This window comes from Triticum aestivum, chromosome 2B (genome assembly GCF_018294505.1).
Source record: "Triticum aestivum cultivar Chinese Spring chromosome 2B, IWGSC CS RefSeq v2.1, whole genome shotgun sequence".
NCBI classification, from domain to species: Eukaryota; Viridiplantae; Streptophyta; class Magnoliopsida; order Poales; family Poaceae; genus Triticum; species Triticum aestivum.
The window spans coordinates 734,889,981-734,909,630 of record NC_057798.1 but is presented as its reverse complement, the minus strand read 5'-3'; the positions used below and the strand labels follow the sequence as shown (position 1 = coordinate 734,909,630).

The following is a 19,650-nucleotide window of genomic DNA, read 5'->3' as shown; positions in this document are numbered from 1 at the left end:
CATCCATTTGTTGGGTCCCGTGAGAAGCTCTGCAAGGCCTCGGCGAGTGGGCGGACCCAAAAGGGCACCGACTTATGTAGACAAACATGTGTCTTTTTATTTCAAGCATTGGCATTTGCTTGTCAGGCATAGTGAAGTCGGTTACTTTAACCAACCAGCAGTAGCCGATTCCTGTGACCTAAATTTATTAAGATTGGATGCAGTTATGGCTGATTAAATTGACTGAAAATGAACTGTTCTAACTGGTGGTTTGGATAGTTTTTGTTAAAATAAGATCGTTTCCAGCCTTCTAGCTGATTTAAACTTTTGAATTGGTTGCAAACTGATTCGTTGGTTAGGCTCTTCTGGAGCTTGAGGTGTGCTGGAACTTGTGAATAATTGGTAGAAATCATGAAGGGCATCTCTAATGCAAGAAATGACCTCCAATTGAGAATCCAACCTCCAATTGAAACAACTATATTTAAGGCGCTTACATAGTTTACGACCTACAGAAGTAGTCCATGCACGTAAAGAGCTCTAGGCGCCGGCCTACCTCATGAAGCAGCAACACTGTTGTAACTTGCGATGTTATCCATGGTTAACAATTTTTCCAAAACTACCGTCTCATTATTAATGGCTTGGGTTGTCCTTTCGGGCCATATATGGTAAACTTACTTTGAGCATGAAGAATTTTGTTAAGCATCCCCTCAACAGATCAACCATGTCCGGCAGGGCTTATTTTTGTTAGAATGTTAGTTGAATAATCTTGTCTGAAATAGCTGGAGTAGAGCTAAAGCAGAAACCTTTTCCATACAGTATCGTCCCTTGCCTAACTTGATTTCTGTGTTTGTGATTTATTTCTATTGTTGTAAATTGATAGCTGCTACTGTTCACGCTTATGATGGCTTTGCTGATTATGGAACTGTTCCAGAATCAAGAGCAAAGGATGCAGCCCCCCAGATCCGGATGAGTTTGCGTTCCCTAAAGAAAAAGGTCCACACGAGTTTAAATGCGCCTACCAAGAAAATCTCCGCCAACGGGTAATGTGATATGTGCAAACCATTTTATATTCCGTCCACAAACTCACAAAGTTGAGTCAGTTATTTTGGGATGGAGGGAGTACTATTTGTAGAGTAATGTGCAGTTAGATGTGTGGCATTAATTGTGTCTTTGTGCCGCAGTCTTTTGGATCGGTCAGACGGCAACTCAGGGATAGAATCCTCGGGCAATGATAATCCCAGCTGCACTAACTCGAGCAGTGCTGTGCCTCCCAACAATAATGAGTTGATCAACTCTGCAGCTGATGCTTCAGCTGATAACTCCGTCGATAATGGCGCGAGAACGGTTTCAGAGAAACAGGCGGATGGTAAGTCTGTCGAAAACGGCGCTGGGAAGGATTCAGTTGAACCAGTAAAGGAAGACCCTAAGCCAACTTACGTCAGACGTGGCCGGAAAAGGGCTGCTCGGAGGGCATCATGAAGAGGAGCGTAGGAGCAAGCATTTGTTATACCAGGTCGCAGTGTACTAATATTAACGGGCCCCAAGAAGGGGCGGTTTAACTAGAGCTAGTATTCATTTGATGGGATATCTCAGGTAAGTAACGCATCATGTACCCACGCCCGTATCAATGTTGTATCACTGTAGGCTAGATGTGATTACTAGGTTCAGTAGCTGCTCTCATCCAGTCTCATCTAGATGTGATCTGTATTATCATTATTGTTATTTAGGTAGTTTGTGAAAGACGGTAGAACAACTTCTTCATCACTACTACTATTTGATGATTGACAGTGCATGTTATGCTTGCATTTGCCACAAAAGCATTGCCACCAGCCATCGCATATCTGTTCTGTTTTGGCATTCTATGCTGGTCCTGTATCTATCTATCCATCTATCAACTCTAATGGCTGACGGATGCCATGTTCAAGCTGCCGTCGCATCCACGCGGCCGGTTTGTTCCGTAGCGGGCGACTCGTATGGGTCAAACTCCCCTTGTTCTTCTCCCCTGGCCCTGATTTTGCTTAGCCACGGAGAATTCCGTCCATGACGCCCTGCAATCTATCTGTCCATCTTGACTGCTCAAGATGGAATGGCGAGGACAGTTCGATCGACCGTAACATGGAGATGCATCCGATTTATCGGCCATGCAAGCGTCACATCAGTCCACTGAGAAAAGATCTGCACTGTGCTGCTCGTACCGGGAATATCTCGCGCAGTTTCCAGAGCAAAGATTATAGTATAACAAGAGAAAAGAGAGGAGGCTCCCCGACGGCCAGTTGCACGCTGCTACGCGACAGAGCAGGACACAGTTTTCACATCATGACCCAAATCGAGCCCCCTTATCCTGAAAGATCCCCGGTCCCCTTCCCGTTGCAGACAGACGCAGCACAGCACGATCCTAGGGAAAGGGTCCCCGGCCGGTTATTGCAATGCTGCCGACGACGACGACAAGGCCATTGCCCGATGCGATGATGCTCCTCCGTTTTCTCCGGCTAATGGAGTGTACATGATATGTGCCGATGCTGATCCATGGCGGCTAATGGATGGATATGGGGTGTATATTAGTACTGGTTTACTGCTACATGTTATTTTTCTTTACCTAACAAAAACAAGTCGGGAGGGACGAAGGGGATGTTCTGATGGACATGGACATGGAGATGGACTGGCTGGCTAGCTAGGGGAGCGGCCGGTCTGGCTGGACGGTGGTCGGCGGGCTAGAGCTAGACGACGGAGCTGGAGCAGGCGGAGGGGGCGACGATCTCCACGGAGCCGTAGTGGGTGAGCTCCCTGATCATCTCCTCGATGCACTCCTCCTCCTCGTCCACGCGCTTGACGACGTCCTCGACCCTGTTTCGGCGAGCGGCGCCGCCTCCGGTCCTCGCCGCCTTGGCCGCCTCGACGTTTTGCACCGGCGCCGGCGTCGACATGCAGCATTTCTCCAGCTTGGCGCGCAGGGTCGCTGAGAGGCATCCGCCGGCGGCGGCGACACCGTTTGTGGAGGGGAAGTTGGTGCGCGCCGCGGGCCCGCTCATGAGCCTCGCCGCCTCGTCGTACGCCCGCGCCGCGTCCTCCGCCGTCTCGTACGTGCCCAGCCAGATCCTCGTCTTCCTGCACCCACCACCGCAGCCCAAAACGCAAACACACATCAGAACATGTCGATCGTACGTGGCGAGCACCTGCCACTCAAAGAAAACTGCACCGACAGAGGTGGAATCGCACAGGAATATAGTACAGTTTATGGACGTACATGAGCGGGTGGCGGATCTCGGAGACCCAGGAGCCCCAGTGCCTCTGCCTGACGCCCCTGTACCGCTGCAGCTTCGGCATCCCGGTCGATCGATCGCGCGGTGCACTGGCCACTCTCTCGCCTGATGGCAGGTACGTCAGGTGCCGCGCCCGCACACCGGCTTATATATCGCCGCTCGGGGTCGGGGTCAGGGTCAGGGGGGAAGACGCGGGCGGCAAGAGATGGACGGATGCTCAGTCAGGCTCAGGCGCGATCTTTCTCGGGATATACGATAATCAACATGCGATATCGTGACATTGATCGGACTGGATCGATCGGTGTCTCAGTGAGGCCAAATGTAATACTAGTGCAGATTGATGATGGTTCATTAACGCAGGGCGCTGACCACAGCCTGTGGACGGATACGCCGCCGCATTAGTGCAGCGTACGTCCTGCAGATAGATAGATGGATGGATACAGGTACGCTACGTACGTACGTACGTACAGCAAGGTCAACACACAGCAGTACCACGGCGCGGTGGGGCCTACGTACGGTGCGACCTTGGTGCATGGACGTAGTTAAGGTCGCATGGCAGTTTCTGTGGCCACTGCCGCTGTTGGGTTTGGAACATCTGGCCGTCTGGTCGAGCTCTGGGCCTGTACAGCGGAGATGGTTTTTTTTTTTGAGTTGTACAGCAGTGATGTTTTGAGGTGTCGGCGAGGGTGCAGAGGCCCACCACACCGTAGGGCAGTTACTTGATGTGGTGTGGACTGGGAACGGGAACGAGTCCTTTGCAAGTTTGCACACCCGAGTACCCGACTGCCAATTATGTTTCACTATCGCGTAGGGGTACCTGGGAGTTAGCTAGGTTTAGAGCCGATGGTCGGACGGTGCGCCATGCTTGGAGCACGGACAAAGGGCCTTTGTCGGCCACAAGAGTCATCCATATATTTCAGCCAAAAGAGGAATTTTTTTTTTGACGTGCGATATTTAAGATTTGCTAAACTATATCACTCAGTTGAAATTTCCTACAAATCACTCGGATTTCAAATAGAGTGATTTATTTCTAGATTGGTGGTGCCTCTCCTCCTTTTTTTTGCGGCAACTCCCCCCGTATCTCCAAGCGCCGAAGAAAATATATACGATCGGCATCATTGATATTGTCGCATTGATCAGATTAGATCGGTGCAGCAAAATGCACGTAAACACTAATTGAGGATGGATTCGCACCGGGTGCAGCGTATGACAAGACGCATTGGCGAAGCCAGAGGGTGGCCAGGGTGGTCATGGACCACCCTGAGATTTTGCCAGCGCAACCCATTACTTTAGCCTAAAAAACATTAGCTAGGGCAACAAAGCTCAATGAAACCTGATCATGGACAGCCCGACCCGACTACCCAGCTAAAAAAATAGGACGGGTCAGGCTTACCTCTCGGGCCGGGCTCATGCTTCACTTTGTAGCCTGAAACAAAATTTGGGCCGGCTTTGGGCTTCTCTTTTATGCTTTTCAGGTCAGGTGTTTGGGCTTCCATGTGCACGTACTGAAAAACTGCGTTCGAGCCGAGCTTTTCGGCTTGTGTATGAGCCATACCTACGCTTGAGAAAATAGAGACATTCAGGCTTCGGGCCATGATCAAGCATTTTCAAGCCCGTTCCAAAACCCAACCCGACCCAACACATGACCAGGCTTAGGCCCAATCCGGCAAGCCCACAAGATGCCCCATCATTTCCTCGTAGAGTCATCAGTTGAATCCTTACAAGCGGCGGCGCGGGTTGCAGGCAGCAGGAGGAGAGCAAGGGTGTGGGTGGAGGCCGGGGACGCAAGGCGTGTGGGTGCGTGCGGCACAAGCATTAAGGTGCATAGCGGCAAGCTAAGATAGTGCAATCTTCAATCTACTCTTTTGTTTTCAATCTTCAATTTGTTTTTTGTGGCTCATGAACTAGCTAGTAGGGCTAGTGTTGAACCACCATGTGTGTGGATGGAGAACCCTCCCTCTTTGATTCGTAGTTTTTTTGTGGACGATGTATCTATTTTTGAGTTGAAATAAAGTAAGCCACGATGGCATTCCCTAAAAAAAAACTCCTTTTGAGATTTTTTCTTTTTCTTTGAATGCTTAAACTAATTTAGTGCATTTGTCAAAATTCGAATACATGTACTGGTTGATGAATTTAACATTTGTATATGTGCGCGGAAAAATGTCAATTGGACCACCCTGACCCAGATGACCGCACGCTAACCACACAAGCATCACAGCCACTGATGTGGACATGCTGCGTTTTAGTGTAGTGTACGTCCTGCAGATAGATAGATATGTAGTGTACGTACAGCATGGTCAACAGCAGCACCACGGCCCAGTGGGTCCCATGGTGTGTGATCTTGGTGCATGCACACAGCACTAACAGAGAGTCTGCCTGCTAGCTTTTTTTTTTTTTGAGGATCACACGGTCATTTTATTGCTCTATAACAGGAAGTACAATAGAGGGATCCCATGGCTGGAGTAGCCATAGGAATCGACCATGTTCGAGTGATAAAACACTTTTCACAAGATTGTGAGCTTCTATGTTTGTTGCTCTACCCTCGTGCACAAAATTAACATTAAGAAAATGTCTCGATCGCACCTTAATCTCCGTAAGAACCGAGCTATACTCGCATCTACTACCTTCATTGATGTTCTTGATAACTGTGGAAGCATCACATGCGATAATAACTTTCTGAATGTTTAAATCCTCCGCCAAAGTCAGCGCTTCACAGCATGCTATTGCTTCAAGAGTTGCTGGGTCGGTGCAATTGTTCAATACCCTCGCTGAAGACCCCAGGTACTTCCCTGTATCATTCCTGCATATGACGGCAGCTGCTCCCTTTGATCCTATCTTGTTTGTACCACCATCAACATAAATTTTGGTCCAGCCCTCCGGCGGTGGCCTCCATCTCGGCGCTGCTGCTTGTAGATTTGGAGCAGCTTTATCCAGTTTTGTGTTCACCATTTGAAGGTCGGCAATGAGACTGGTAACAAAACCATGAATAGTCACCGGGCTTTGGTAGATAGATTCATGAATTGCCTTTCGGCGCGCACCCCAGATCGCCCAAAGTGTCAATAAAATTTTGATGAATTCTTCATGTGTTGTAGTCTCCATCATGTGGAACAGCCACTCCTTCGCATCCGAGCAAGAATTCATGCACATGTGCTCTATGAGGGATTCATCAAGTAATGCCCAAACACAACGTGACATGGTACAATCTATTAACGAATGTCTCCAAGAGTCATTCTCTGCTTGACAAATAACACATCGAGGGCTAGTGGCCATTTTCCGATGATGCATCTCTGAGCCCGAAGGGAAAGAGTGTTGTGCGAGCCGCCAAACAAAGACTCGAACTTTAGATGGTACCTTGATCTTCCATAGTTGTGACCATGCCTTTTCCGCCCTGTTCGAACTAGTGCTTGGTCTGCCTTCAAGCCAATCTTCCCTAACTTTTTTCGTTGTTACCATCATTCTGTACGCTGAATGGACAGTGAAGTTACCAGACTTTTCGTGATGCCATGCCCAGAAATCAGTCTGCGATGACGTGCTGATCGGAATGGCGCGAATAGCTTGTACGTCCATGGGCAAGAAAACTCTCTCTAACTCTGCCATATTCCACTGGCAAGAAGTCGGGTCAATTAGTTCGGCCACAAGTTCTGGTGTGTCTGATACTAGGGCTGCCACTGGTCTGAGCCTTTCGGTCCTCGGTATCCAATTATCTCCCCATATTTTCGTTGCTGCACCATTGCCTATTCTCCTGATCAAACCAAGCTTTAGCATGTCTCGTCCTTCAACTATGGCTCTCCACACTTGAGATGGAGAAGAGCCTAACGATGCTTCCATGATATCTGACAAAGGGAAATATACTGCTTTAATTATACGCGCACTCAGGGTCTCCGGAAACTGGAGAATGCGCCATGCTTGGCGCGCTAGGAGGGCCAAGTTGAATAATTCAAAATCCTTGAATCCCAGTCCGCCCATATATTTTGGCATCGTCATAGTGTCCCATGAGACCCAGTGTGGTTTCCGCTTGCCATTCTTGCTTCCCCACCAGAAGCTTCTTATCATCGAATTTAACTTCTCACATAGACCTCTAGGCAGTTTAAAGCAAGCCATCGAAAAAGTTGGAACTGCCTGTGCAACTGACTTTATAAGCACCTCTTTGCCCCCTGCCGAGAGGATTTGCTCCATCCATCCTTGGATCCTGTTCCACACCCTGTCCTTTAGATATTTAAACGTACCATTCTTGCTTCTTCCAACATCCGAGGGCATACCCAAATATCGCTCATTCAAACTTTCATTAGGAACATCCAATATTACCTTGATACTTTCTCTGATAGTGTTTGGACATCCCTTGCTGAAGTGAATAGAACTTTTTGCAAAGTTAATTCGTTGTCCCGAGGGCTGATAATAGATCTCTACCACTTCTTTAATTGACGTTGCTCCTTCGGTGCTTGCTTTTGCGAATAACAGGCTGTCGTCTGCAAATAAAAGATGATTGACCGGGGGTGCTGTGGGCGCCACAAGGATGCCCGATAGGTTTTCCGAGTTCCCCCTGCTCCTTAGAAGGCAAGAGAGACCTTCAGCTGCTAGCAAAAACAAATATGGGGAGATGGGGTCTCCTTGACGAATCCCCCTAGACGGTTTAAAGACCTCCGTCCTCTCCCCATTGAACAACACCGAAAAAGTTACTGATGTCACCACTTTCATTATGGAAGCGACCCACCTTTCGCTAAAACCCAGCTTCAACATTATGGCCTTGAGATAGTCCCATTCCACCCTATCGTAAGCTTTCATCATGTCTAGTTTCAAGGCGCAAAATTGCGAGCTCCTGCCTCGCTTCTTCTTCATAAAATGCAAACACTCATATGCAGTTATAATATTGTCTGTGATGAGCCTCCCTGGCACGAACGCAGACTGCTCTTCAGAGATTATCTCTGGGAGTATCCGCTTTAGCCTATTTGCTTGCACTTTAGAAACAATTTTGAGAATAACATTGCACAAACTAATTGGCCTAAATTGGGTGAGAGATGATGCATCTGAAACTTTGGGAATGAGAACAAGTAAAGTTTGGTTAGCCTCACCAATTTCTTCAACTCCGTTTAAAATATTCAATACTGCCTTAGTCACTTCTTCCCCACATATGTCCCAATGACGCTGAAAAAAATGTGCTGGAAAGCCGTCAGGTCCTGGCGCCTTGGTCGGAAACATTTGGAACAATGCCAACTTGACTTCCTCCGCTTTATACGGTGCGTTTAGTGATAGGTTCATCTCTGGTGTTACTTTCCTTGGGACACAGGAAAGCACTCTCTCCATACCCATTGTACGTTCAGAAGTATACAATGCCTTATAGAAATTCATAGAGTGGACCTTTAACTGTTCGACATCCTCACAAAGAGACCCATCAGGCAACTGGAGCCGTTCTATCCGGTTCTTTTTTCTCCTTTTGCTCGCTTTCTGCTGAAAAAATCGGGTATTACTATCTCCCGCCGAAAGCCACTGGATGCGTGACCGCTGTTTTTGCATGATCTCCTCACGATGGTACCATTCTGTGAGCTTCTGAGTAATATTGACTTCTGCCTCTGAAGGTCCCACTCGATCTGGTATCGAACGAAGCCTTTCCAGTTCAGTTTGTAGTCTATTTATCTCCTTTTTTACCTGACCGAACACGCTGCTGTTCCAGCCCAATAACTCCCCCGAGATCCTGTTTAATTTATTACCCAACGCAAGCATAGAACTGGATGGTTGACCTGAGCACCACGCCTCTGTAATAAAAGGGGTAAAAGCTTCATGCGTCTCCCACATCAGTTCATATCTGAAGTGCTTCTCTTGTGCTCTTCTCTGCTGGGTAGGTTCAGTTAGCTGCAAGAGAATTGGGCTATGGTCTGACCGGGCAGTCGTGAGATGCCGGACACTTGCTGAATTGAAACGCAGCCACTAGTCGGTCGTTGCAAGGGCACGGTCAAGGCGTACCCGTGTATAGCACCCGCCCCTCACTTTCTTTTCAAAATTCCATGAAGGACCAATAAAACCCAAGTCGCATAGACCAGCGACATCAACAGCTTCCCTGAATCCCGTCATCTGCCTCGGATTTCTTTCGCCTACTCCAAAATGTTCGTCTGCCGATAGTACTTCGTTGAAGTCGCCAATGCATACCCAGGGCAGGTTGGATTCACTTCGGAGGAACCTCAGCAGGTCCCAAGTCTTCTGTCGTTCATTGACATTTGCTTCACCATAAATGCAGGTTATCCGCCATGGTTGTTCCTCATCTTTCTTAACTATCATGTCAATGTGATACTGTGAAAAATGAATAAGCTCTAGATTTAAATTATCATTCCAGTACATTGCCAAACCACCACTTCTTCCTCTACTACCTACAGTATAACTTCTATTGAAACCAAAAGAATGAGCTAGATTCCTAGCCCTCAACCCTCCAACTTGAGTTTCTTGAAGGCAAAGCACTGAGGGGGCAAACCGTTGCACAAGCGTGCGTAGCTCTCGAACTGTCGCGTCGTTGCCAATCCCGCAACAGTTCCAGCTCATAATACTCATTGGACCCGGTGATCCTCCTCAAGGGAGGCCGCCGATGTAGCTTCAGAGGTGGTTGATTTGGAGGGGGAGGCCACACCACTTGTTCCACCAGGATATCCATCTCCGGGATACAAAAATTCCAGCAAGTACCAAAACAGATCCACCTTGCATGCAGCCTCACCTCCATCCAGTGCCTCTTTTTGCACGTCCGGCCGACGAGTCGTGGCTGCCAAGTATCTCTTTCCTGCTCCAGAAGCTGAACTCGCTCCTCCAGCCATGGTGATCCGCAGCAGCCGATCCCATCTGGACCGAGAATAAAACCCTAGACACCCTCGTAAAAAGCCATCGAAAACATAACACCAAGGCTGGGGAGCCCGTGCGGACGTCATCGGCTATCACGAAGGAGGCAGGGGACGAAGACTCAACGCCGGCGTCGCCGCCGCCGGAGTAGGTAAACCCTAAACGAGAGTCCGTAGCTATCGCATCTGCCTGCCAGCTGCTGTGATCGCTACCAGATGTGGGCTGGTCAAGATCTGGGCTCTGTTTGACAGGGCCAAACGATCTAGCGGAGACGTCCGTTGGCGCTACCACACGTGTCGACGAGATGAAGAGGCCACGTGGGTGAATTCGTTCATGTGGCGCGTGCAGAATACGTGGGGCCATGGGCCTTGCTGAAATGCATGGCAAAGGACGGTCCTTTGTCTGCCACAAGTCACCCAAGTTTTGGGCAAACGAGGATTCTTTCTTTGACCTCCCGTGCAATATACTTCCTTCGTTTCTAAATGTAATCTACATCTTTTTTTTTACGGGAAACTTCGAGCTTTATTCAAACAATCTCCGCCCCACACGATCAGCCAAAACGCTGGTCCTGAGGAAGGCAGGAGGAGAGTCCATCCAACAGTCAGTAATTCCAAGGGTGCAAGCATGCTTAGCACACAAATGGGCCGACATATTGGAGTTTCTCAATACATGTTGAACATCAAATGAAAGAAAATATAAGGCTAGCTCTTCTATTTCTAGTAATAATGGTGCTACGATGGAGCGCGGAATACGTCGCGAGTGCCATAGCTGAACCAACTCTAAGCAATCTGTTTTCATGAGCACTTGTGAGAAGCCTCGGAGCTGTGCGAAAATCACCCCATCTCGCAAAGCATACACTTCCGCTATTAGGGGATCCGTGATATCGGGACATGGTTTACTCCAGGCGGTATACCTAGCCAAACCTCGGGCCGGGCCGGGCTTCGGGCCGGGCCTAGCCAAGCCCGACACAAAAAACCCAGGCCCGGCCATCGGGCCTGTGTTTCTGGGCCCGAGCCCGGCCCGGACACGTAAAAGCCCGTCGGGCTCCGGGCCGGCCCGGCCCGACCTTCAGAAAAATGCAAAAACGATGGGCCCGGGCCCGGCCTTCGGGCTCAAAAACTAGGCCCGAGCTCGGCCCGGAGGCAGCGTCGAGCCGGGCCGGGCCGGGCTTTTTCGGGCCGCGCCGGGCTTCCCATGGCTAGGACTACCAGGCGGCAATGAAGGTCGAGGAAGTTCGTGCCACTCGCCCAGCTCCACTCTTATGTTCAATCACTGAGACACTGGCATCCGTGTTCACTTTGACCCAGCCTTGCTCAGGTGGCCTCCAACCATAGCCAGGTAAGACCTTGATCTGTTCCAAGGGAAGCTCCAACAAGGCAAGAGCTTCTCTTATGCGCTTGATAGACTGCGTCGGGTTCATACTCACTCTGTCATCTGTTATATTATTGCGAGAGGTCCATATAGCCCACATAACAGTGAATTTTTTTTCCCGATCACTCTCTGAGAACCGGGAGTCACAAAGAATATCCTTGCACCAAGTGATAGGATGTAATTCCGGTAGCTTGACCTGCAGCCAATTCCGTGCTTCTATCCAGAACATTTGAGCATGTGAACACTTGATCAATGCATGCATCAAATCTTCATCCGCTCCCACGCAAACTTTGCAACATGCCAATGTTGCAATATGCCTATACTGTAGTGTTCTCTCCATCGAAAGGATACCATGAAGGACCCTCCACCAGAACACACGCACCTTAGGTAGCACTTTTAGCTTCCATAGACGCATCCATAACTGCTTATTATTCTCTGAAGATTCTGTAATCGACCCTTCCTCTAGAGCTAAATGCTCGTTATGAGTCATTAGAGCACGATACGCTGACTTCACAGTATAGGAACCCGATCTCTCATGAGCCCAAGCCCATTGGTCATCACCACCTCCTTGTATAAGCGGAATGTTCAAAATAGCGTCAGCATCCGGTGGTATGAAACTATCTCGAACTAGGCCAGCTTTCTAGGACCAAGTCACATCATCGATCAAGTGTAAAACTATATTAATAGGTCCTGAACCAATCTGTGTGGAGGGCCGCAGTGACAGCTTGCCTGGTAGCCATCTATCCCGCCACACGCTCGTGGACGAGCCATTGCCGATCCTCTTGAGCAGGCCAATCTCCAATGCCGCCCTCCCGGCAACGATCGCTCGCCAAGAAGCCGAGGCATTGCTAGGAACAATAGCATGCATGAAGTCCATGTTCGGGAAGTAACAAACTTTTAGCACCCAAGAGCACAAGGAATTCGGGCTGGTGATGAGCCTCCAGCCGTGTTTCCGTAGCAATGCAATATTGAAGCGTTCCAGATCATGGAAACCCATTCCTCTTCTAACCTTTCGAAGTGACAAGGACTTCCAATCTATCCAATGCAGAGATCATCGATCAATTGAACTGCTCCACCAAAACTTTGCCATCGGTGAGGAGATGTTTTTGTGCACTTTGTTTGTGAGTTTGAAGCAGCTCATAGTGTATGTTGGTACCGCCTGTGCTTTTGACTTGATGAGCACTTCCCTCGCCGCGCAAGACACCATCCTTTCTATACCCCCATTCAACTTTGACCTCTCCCTTTCTCCAATGAAATCAAAGGTGCCTGAGTTGATCTGTCCAACTGCTGTGGGGAGGCCTAAGTATCTTTCATTGAAGGCCTCAACTGAAATACTCGTAGCAGTTTTAACCATTGCTCGTACTAGACTAGGAGTGTTTGGACTGAAAAATATAGAGCTCCTATCTCTGTTAACACACTGTCCTGAACACTCACCATAAATCCTCAGAATATTGTTTAGCCGCTCTGCACTCTCCAGCTTAGCTAGCATGAAAATAAGACTATCATCTGCAAAAAGTAGATGATTAATCCACGGTTACTGGGTGCACACTCGAATCCCCTTATCCACATACACTCCACCAAGTCTGTTTAATAGTGACGTGAAGCCCTCCGCACACAGAAGGAATAGATAAGGTGACATGGTGTTGTGGAACATAGTAATTCAAATTTTTTTCCTACGATCATGCAAGATCTATCTAGGAGATGCATAGCAACGAGAGGGGAGAGTGTCCACGTACCCTCGTAGACTGAAAGCGGAAGCATTTAGTAACACAGTTGATGTAGTCGAACGTCTTCACGATCCAACCGATCCAAGTACCGAACGTACGGCACCTCCGTGTTCAGCACACAATCATCACGATGATGTCCCTCAAGCTCTTGATCCAGTTGAGGATGAGGGAGAGTTCCGTAGCATGACGGCGTGGCGACGATGTTGATGATGTTACCAGCGCAGGGCTTCCCCTAAGCACTACGACGATATGACCGAGGTGTTAAACTGTGGAGTGGGGTACCGCACACGGCTAAGAGAACAACTGTTGTGCTTTGGGGTGCCCCCTGCCCCTGTATGTAAAGGAGGGAGGAGGAGGCCGGTCTAGGAGGGGCGCGCCTATAGGGGGAGTACAACTAGGATTCCCAATCCTAGTTGGAGTCCCCTTCCTTTTCCAAGAGGGGGATAGAGAGAAATAGGTGGAGAGGGAGAAGGAAAGAGGGGGGGGGCGCCACCCCCTCCTAGTCCTATTCGGACCAGCCATGGGGGGGCACCCTGCAGCCCTCCTCTCCTTTGCACTAAAGCCCATTAAGGCCCACTACTTTCCCGAGGGGGTTCCGGTAACCTCCCGGTACTCCGAAAAATGCCCGAAGCATTCTGAAACCTTTCCGGTGTCCGAACATAACCTTCCAATATATCAATCTTTAGTCCCGACCATTTTGAGACTCCTCGTCATGTCCGTGATCTCATCCAGAACTCCAAACAAACTTCGGTCATCAAAAACACATAACTCATAATACAAATCGTCATCAAACATTAAGCATGCGGACCCTACGGGTTCGAGAACTATGTAGACATGATCGAGACACATCTCTGATCAATAACCAATAGCGGAACCTGGATGCTCATATTGGCTCCTACATATCCTACGAAGATCTTTATTGGTCAAACCGCATAACAACATACGTTGTTCCCTTTGTCATCGGTATGTTACTTGCCCGAGATTCGATCGTCGTATCATCATACCTAGTTCATTCTCGTTACCGGCAAGTCTCTTTACTCGTTCCATAATGCTTCATCCCGCAACCAACTCATTAGTCACATTGCTTGCAAGGCTTATAATGATGAGCATTACCGAGAGGGCCCAGAGGTACCTCTCCGAAACACGGAGTGACAAATCATAATCTTGATTTATGCCAACCCAACAAACACCTTCGGAGACACCTATAGAGCATCTTTATAATGACCCAGTTACATTGTGACGTTTGATAGCACGAGGTGTTCCTCCGGTATTCGGGAGTTGCATAATCTCATAGTCTGAGGAACATGTATAAGTCATGAAGAAAGTAGTAGCAATGAAACTGTAACGATCATAATGCTAAGCCAACGGATGGGTCTTGTCCATCACATCATTCTCCTAATGATGTGATCTCGTTCATCAAATGACAACACATGTCTATGGTTAGGAAACATAACCATCTTTGATTAACGAGCTAGTCAAGTAGAGGCATACTAGGGACACTTTGTTTTGTCTATGTATTCACACATGTACTAAGTTTCCAGTTAATACAATTCTAGCATGAATAATAAAAATTTATCATGATATAAGGAAATATAAATAACAACTTTATTATTGCCTCTAGGGCATATTTCCTTTAGTCTCCCACTTGCACTAGAGTCAATAATCTAGTTCACATCGCCATGTGATTTAACACCAATAGTTCACATTTGTATGTGATTAACACCCATAGTTCAAATCGCCATGTGACCAACACCCAAAGGGTTTAGTAGAGTCAATAATCTAGTTCACATCGCTATGTGATTAACACCCAAAGAGTACTAAGGTGTGATCATGTTTTGCTCGTGAGAGAAGTTTAGTCAAGGGGTCTGTCACATTGAGATCCGTATGTATTTTGCAAATATTCTATGTCTACAATGCTCTGCATGGAGCTACTCTAGCTAATTGCTCCCACTTTCAATATGTATCCAGATTCAGACTTAGAGTCATCTGGATCGCTGTAAAAGATTGCATCGACGTAATTCTTTACGACAAGCTCTTATCACCTCCATAACCGAGAAATACTTCCTTAGTCCTATTAGGTAACTAAGGATAACTTTGACCGCTATACAGTGATCCACTCCTGGATCACTATCGTACCCCCTTGCCAAACTCATAGCAAGGCACACAACTGGTTTGGTACATAGAATGGCATACTTTATAGAACCTATGACTGAGGCATAGGGAATGACTTTCATTCTCTTTCTATCTTCTGCCGTGGTCGGGCTTTGAGTCTTACTCAACTTTACACCTTGTAATACAGGCAAGAACTCCTTCTTTGACTGGTCCATTTTGAACTCTTTCAAAATCTTGTCAAGGTATGTACTCATTGAAAATCTTATCAAGCGTCTTGATCTATCTCTATAGATCTTGATGCCCAACATCTAAGCAGCTTCACCGAGGTCTTTCTTTGAAAATCTCCTTTCAAACTCTCCTTTATGCTTTCCAGAAAATTCTACATCATTTCCGATCAACAATATGTTATTCACATATACTTATCAGAAAGGCTGTAGTGCTCCCACTCACTTTCTTGTAAATACAAGCTTCATCGCAAGTCTGTATAAAACTATATGCTTTGATCAACTCATCAAAGCGTATATTCCTACTCCGAGATGCTTGCACCAGTCCATAGATGGATCGCTGTAGCTTGCACACCTTGCTAGTACCTTTAGGATCGACAAAATCTTCTGGTTGCATCATATACAAATCTTGTTTAAGAAATATCCATTTAAGGAATGCAGTTTTGACATCCATTTGCCAGATTTCACAAAATATGGCAATTGCTAACATGATTCGGACGGATTTAAGCATCGCTACAATTGAGAAAATCTCATTGTAGTCAACACCTTGAACTTGTCGAAAACCTTTTGCGACGAGTCAAGCTTTGTAGATAGTAACACTACTATTATCGTCCATCTTCCTCTTGAAGATCCATTTATTTTCTATGGCTTGCCAATCATCGGGCAAGTCCATCAAAGTCCACACTTTGTTCTCATACATGGATCCCATCTCAGATTTCATGGCCTCAAGCCATATTGTGGAATCTGGGCTCATCATCGCTTGCTCATAGTTCGTAGGTTCATCATGGTCTAGTAACATGACTTCCAGAATAGGTTTACCGTACCACTCTGGTATGGACCATACTCTGGTTGACCTACGAGGTTCGGCAGTAACTTGATCTGAAGTTTCTTGATCATCATCATTAGCTTCTTCACTAATTGGTGTAGGAATCACTGGAACTGGTTTTTGTGATGAACTACTTTCCAATTCGGGAGAAGGTACAATCACTAGTAGAAAACAGGGCTACCGTTCGGCCCTGGCCAGCCCATTAGTCCCGGTTCTTCAAGAACCGGGACCAATGGGGGGTATTAGACCCGGTTCGTGAGCCCAGGGGGGCGGCCGGGGCCTCGTGGGCATTGGTCCCAGTTCGTGTGGAACCATTTGTCCCGGTTCGAGCCACGAACCGGGACCAATGGTACTCGCTGCTGGCCCACAAGCATTAGTCCCGGTTCGTGGCTTGAACCGGGACAGAAGGTGTGTCTTTAGTCCCGGTTCATGCCACGAACCGGGACAAATAACTTGCCTACATATACCCACTGCCGTGGCAGAGCACTCCACAGTGCTCTGTTTTTGTCAAGCCGGTGAGGGGAGGGCATTTGGGTGCTCTAGTTCACCTCCTATGCACATGAGGTGTTCGATGAAATGCCCGAGCCACACTAGTTAAGCTTTCTCCTCTCGAAACTCGACCTCCGAGCTCCATTTTCAACGAGATCTGTCTAGATGTAGCGGTCCGTCACGCCCTGTCCCCGCCCCGTCTTCACCGTCGTCGATCGCCCGCGCTGATCTTGTCGCCGGCACCACCGTGGTGAGCCTCTTGTTCTTATCTTCTTTCTGAAAGAAAAAAATTCTGACTTGAGATAGATACTTGTCTAATTTTCTTACTTTTATTATTCCTTGTTATTATATAGTGCGATGGTTTTGGTATCCGCCCCCGCCGGCCCTCATCCTGTCTATGATTCAGATGTGGTATATATTATCTTTTCATAACTATTTGGTTCATTTATTGTTTATGACAATTATGCCGACCAATGTGACATAGATTGTATTTATCTAGGAGGTTGTTGAACCGGAAATTCCAACCGACCCTATTGTCGAGAGGTTAAATTTATTGAAGAAGAAAACAATTACTTGAAGGAAAAAATAAGAAAAATTGAGGAGGAGAAGATGATATTGGAGTTGCATGTTGCGGATGTCGTCGATGATCACAAGATCAAGATGGATGCTATGCGGTTGAAGATTAAAAAGATTAGAAAATATGCCATTCATACCGAGGCTTGGTATCATTATGCAGTTGGATCAGTTGTTACCTTGGTTGCGGTTATGATCGCATTTGTTTTTGCAATAAAATGTTTTACATAATTTCAATGTATGGTTTAATTAGATGCTCTGGAGAGCTATATGTTGTTCAATAAAAACTATGTATGTACTTTGGTTTTAATGCTCTGGAGAACTATGTATGTACTTTGGTTTCAGAGTTCATTTCAAATGCTTTTCAACTTCATGGTCTTACAGCTTTGAATGGTGCATTTTGAACACAGAAAAACAAGGGAGCTCAAATAAGTTCAAAAAAATTGAAATCCCTTTGTAACAGACGAGTTTCCGTATGAAACCCCGATACTTCGAAGGAGATTGTACGTTTTGTACACGAAGTGCATCCAGTTTTTGCCGTAAGCCTCTCTACTTTCTTGCACATGCTATGTGGGTGAAATGATGATACCATGCCAACTTGGGCTAAAAAAAATTAAATAATATATTTTTTTATGAATTTTCAGAAAAATTAGGCTGGATACAAAAAGTTCAAAAATAATACACCATCGGCCCTCTACTGGCCGACTGTGCCTAGTCAGCCCACAGCAGGCCGACTGGGCCTAATCGGCCAACAGCAGGCCGATTAGTAGCCTTTCGGCCTAGGGGTAGCCGACAGGCCTCTCGAGCGCAGGCATGGGGTCCAGTCGGCTTACGGGAAGCTGATTGGGACTAATCGGCCTTCTGTAAGCCGATAGGTGCATGGCCGATGCAATCGTACATGGGTTCGAGTCTTGCGCTGGTTACCATGGCTTGTGAGGCTAGCTAGCTGGCAATACGGTATGGTGCATGCGGCGACGGGGATCAAGGACGAGTGCCTGAGCGTAGCTATCCATGCGTGGCCTGATGTCGTTGTTGACTAGGCCCCGATCGCTCCTGGCGACTACTTTCCGTCGGTCGACCGAATGCGTACCTACACTGGCTAAGTACTACGACCTGTGGATTGCTTTTCGGCAAGACGTGCGAATACACAAGCCACGCTTGATCGATTCTTTCAGGAGACAACACGCACGTATGTAACAAGCTAGCTACCGAAGCCTGTTGTATCGATCTTGACACTAGCTAGTTGATTAATCGGTATTGCCAGCTAATGGTGTCATGTCTAAACCGTATGTATTATGGAATCGGTATTGCCAGCTAGCTAGCCTCACAAGCCACGCTAACCAGTGCAGGACTTGAACGCACGTACGATTGCATTGGCCATGCACCGATCGGCTTACGGGAGGTCGATTGGTCCCAATCAGCTTTCCATAAGCCGACTGGACCCCTGCCTGCGCTCGAGGAGCCTGTCGGCCACCCATAGGCCGAAAGGCTACTAATCGGCCTGCTGTTGGCCGATTAGGCCTAGTCGGCCAGCTGTGGACTGACTAGGCCCAGTCGGCCAGCAGAGGGCCGACGGTGTATTATTTTTGAAAATTTCATATCTAGTGTAATATTTCTGAAAATTCATAAAAAAAGTGTATTATTTAAAAAAAATTAGCCCAACTTGGAACCTTTTCAGAGTTCATTTCAAATGCTTTTCAACTTCATGGTCTTATAGCTCAAATAATCAGTAAATGCATGAAAAATAACAAATGAAGTCAAAAAGGGTTGTAAATTGATGATGTGGCTTTGAATGGTGCATTTTGAACACAAAAAAACAAGGGGGTTCAAATAAGTTCAAAAAAATTGAAATCCCTTTGTAACAGACGAGTTTCCGTATGAAACCCTGATACTTTGAAGGAGACTGTCTGTTTTGTACACGAAGTGCATCCAGTTTCTGCCGTAAGCCTCTCTACTTTCTTGCACATGCTATGTGGGTGAAATGATGATACCATGCCAACTTGGAACCTTTTCAGGGTTCATTTCAAATGCTTTTCAATTTCATGGTCTTATAGCTCAAAATAATAAGTAAATGCATGAAAAATAACAAATGAAGTCAGAAAGGGTCGTAAATTGATGATGTGACTTTGAATGGTGCATTTTGAACACATAAAAACAAGGGGGTTCAACTAAGTTCAAAAAATTGAATTCCCTTTGTAACAGACGAGTTTCCGTCTGAAACCCTGAAACTTCGAAGGAGATTGTCTGTTTTGTACACGATGTGCATCCAGTTT

At 47.1% G+C, this 19,650-nt stretch overlaps 2 protein-coding genes across 3 annotated transcripts in view; one reads left to right on the top strand and one right to left on the bottom strand.

Moving 5' to 3' along the window:
• Nucleotides 1-1,796, top strand: part of LOC123047030 (uncharacterized) — a 6,796-nt gene extending 5,000 nt beyond the window's left edge. The window contains exons 10-11 of one of the 2 annotated variants that reach the window (XM_044470511.1): nt 860-1,019; nt 1,161-1,796. In XM_044470511.1, coding sequence (XP_044326446.1) covers nt 860-1,019; nt 1,161-1,458 — 458 coding nt within the window. In that variant the 3' untranslated portion in view covers nt 1,459-1,796. The remainder of the gene's footprint in view (nt 1-859; nt 1,020-1,160) is intronic. The other variant, XM_044470512.1, reaches the window with a different exon arrangement.
• A 722-nt stretch (nt 1,797-2,518) lies between these two features.
• Nucleotides 2,519-3,533, bottom strand: LOC123047032 (ethylene-responsive transcription factor ERF003). The gene is made up of 2 exons (XM_044470513.1): nt 3,224-3,533; nt 2,519-3,084 (listed from the first exon to the last, which is right to left on the bottom strand). Exons 1-2 carry the CDS (start codon nt 3,301-3,303, stop codon nt 2,697-2,699), a joined length of 468 nt encoding a protein of 155 aa, XP_044326448.1. The 5' UTR covers nt 3,304-3,533; the 3' UTR covers nt 2,519-2,696.
• Nucleotides 3,534-19,650: the final 16,117 nt, after the last annotated feature.

Coding starts and splice junctions, on each gene's coding strand:
- LOC123047032 (XM_044470513.1), bottom strand. CDS start 3,303: ATGCCGAAGCTGCAGCGGTACAGGGGCGTCAGGCAGAGGCACTGGGGC. Junction 3,085..3,223: donor GAGATCCGCCACCCGCTCAT/GTACGTCCATAA, acceptor TGGTGGGTGCAG/GAAGACGAGGATCTGGCTGG.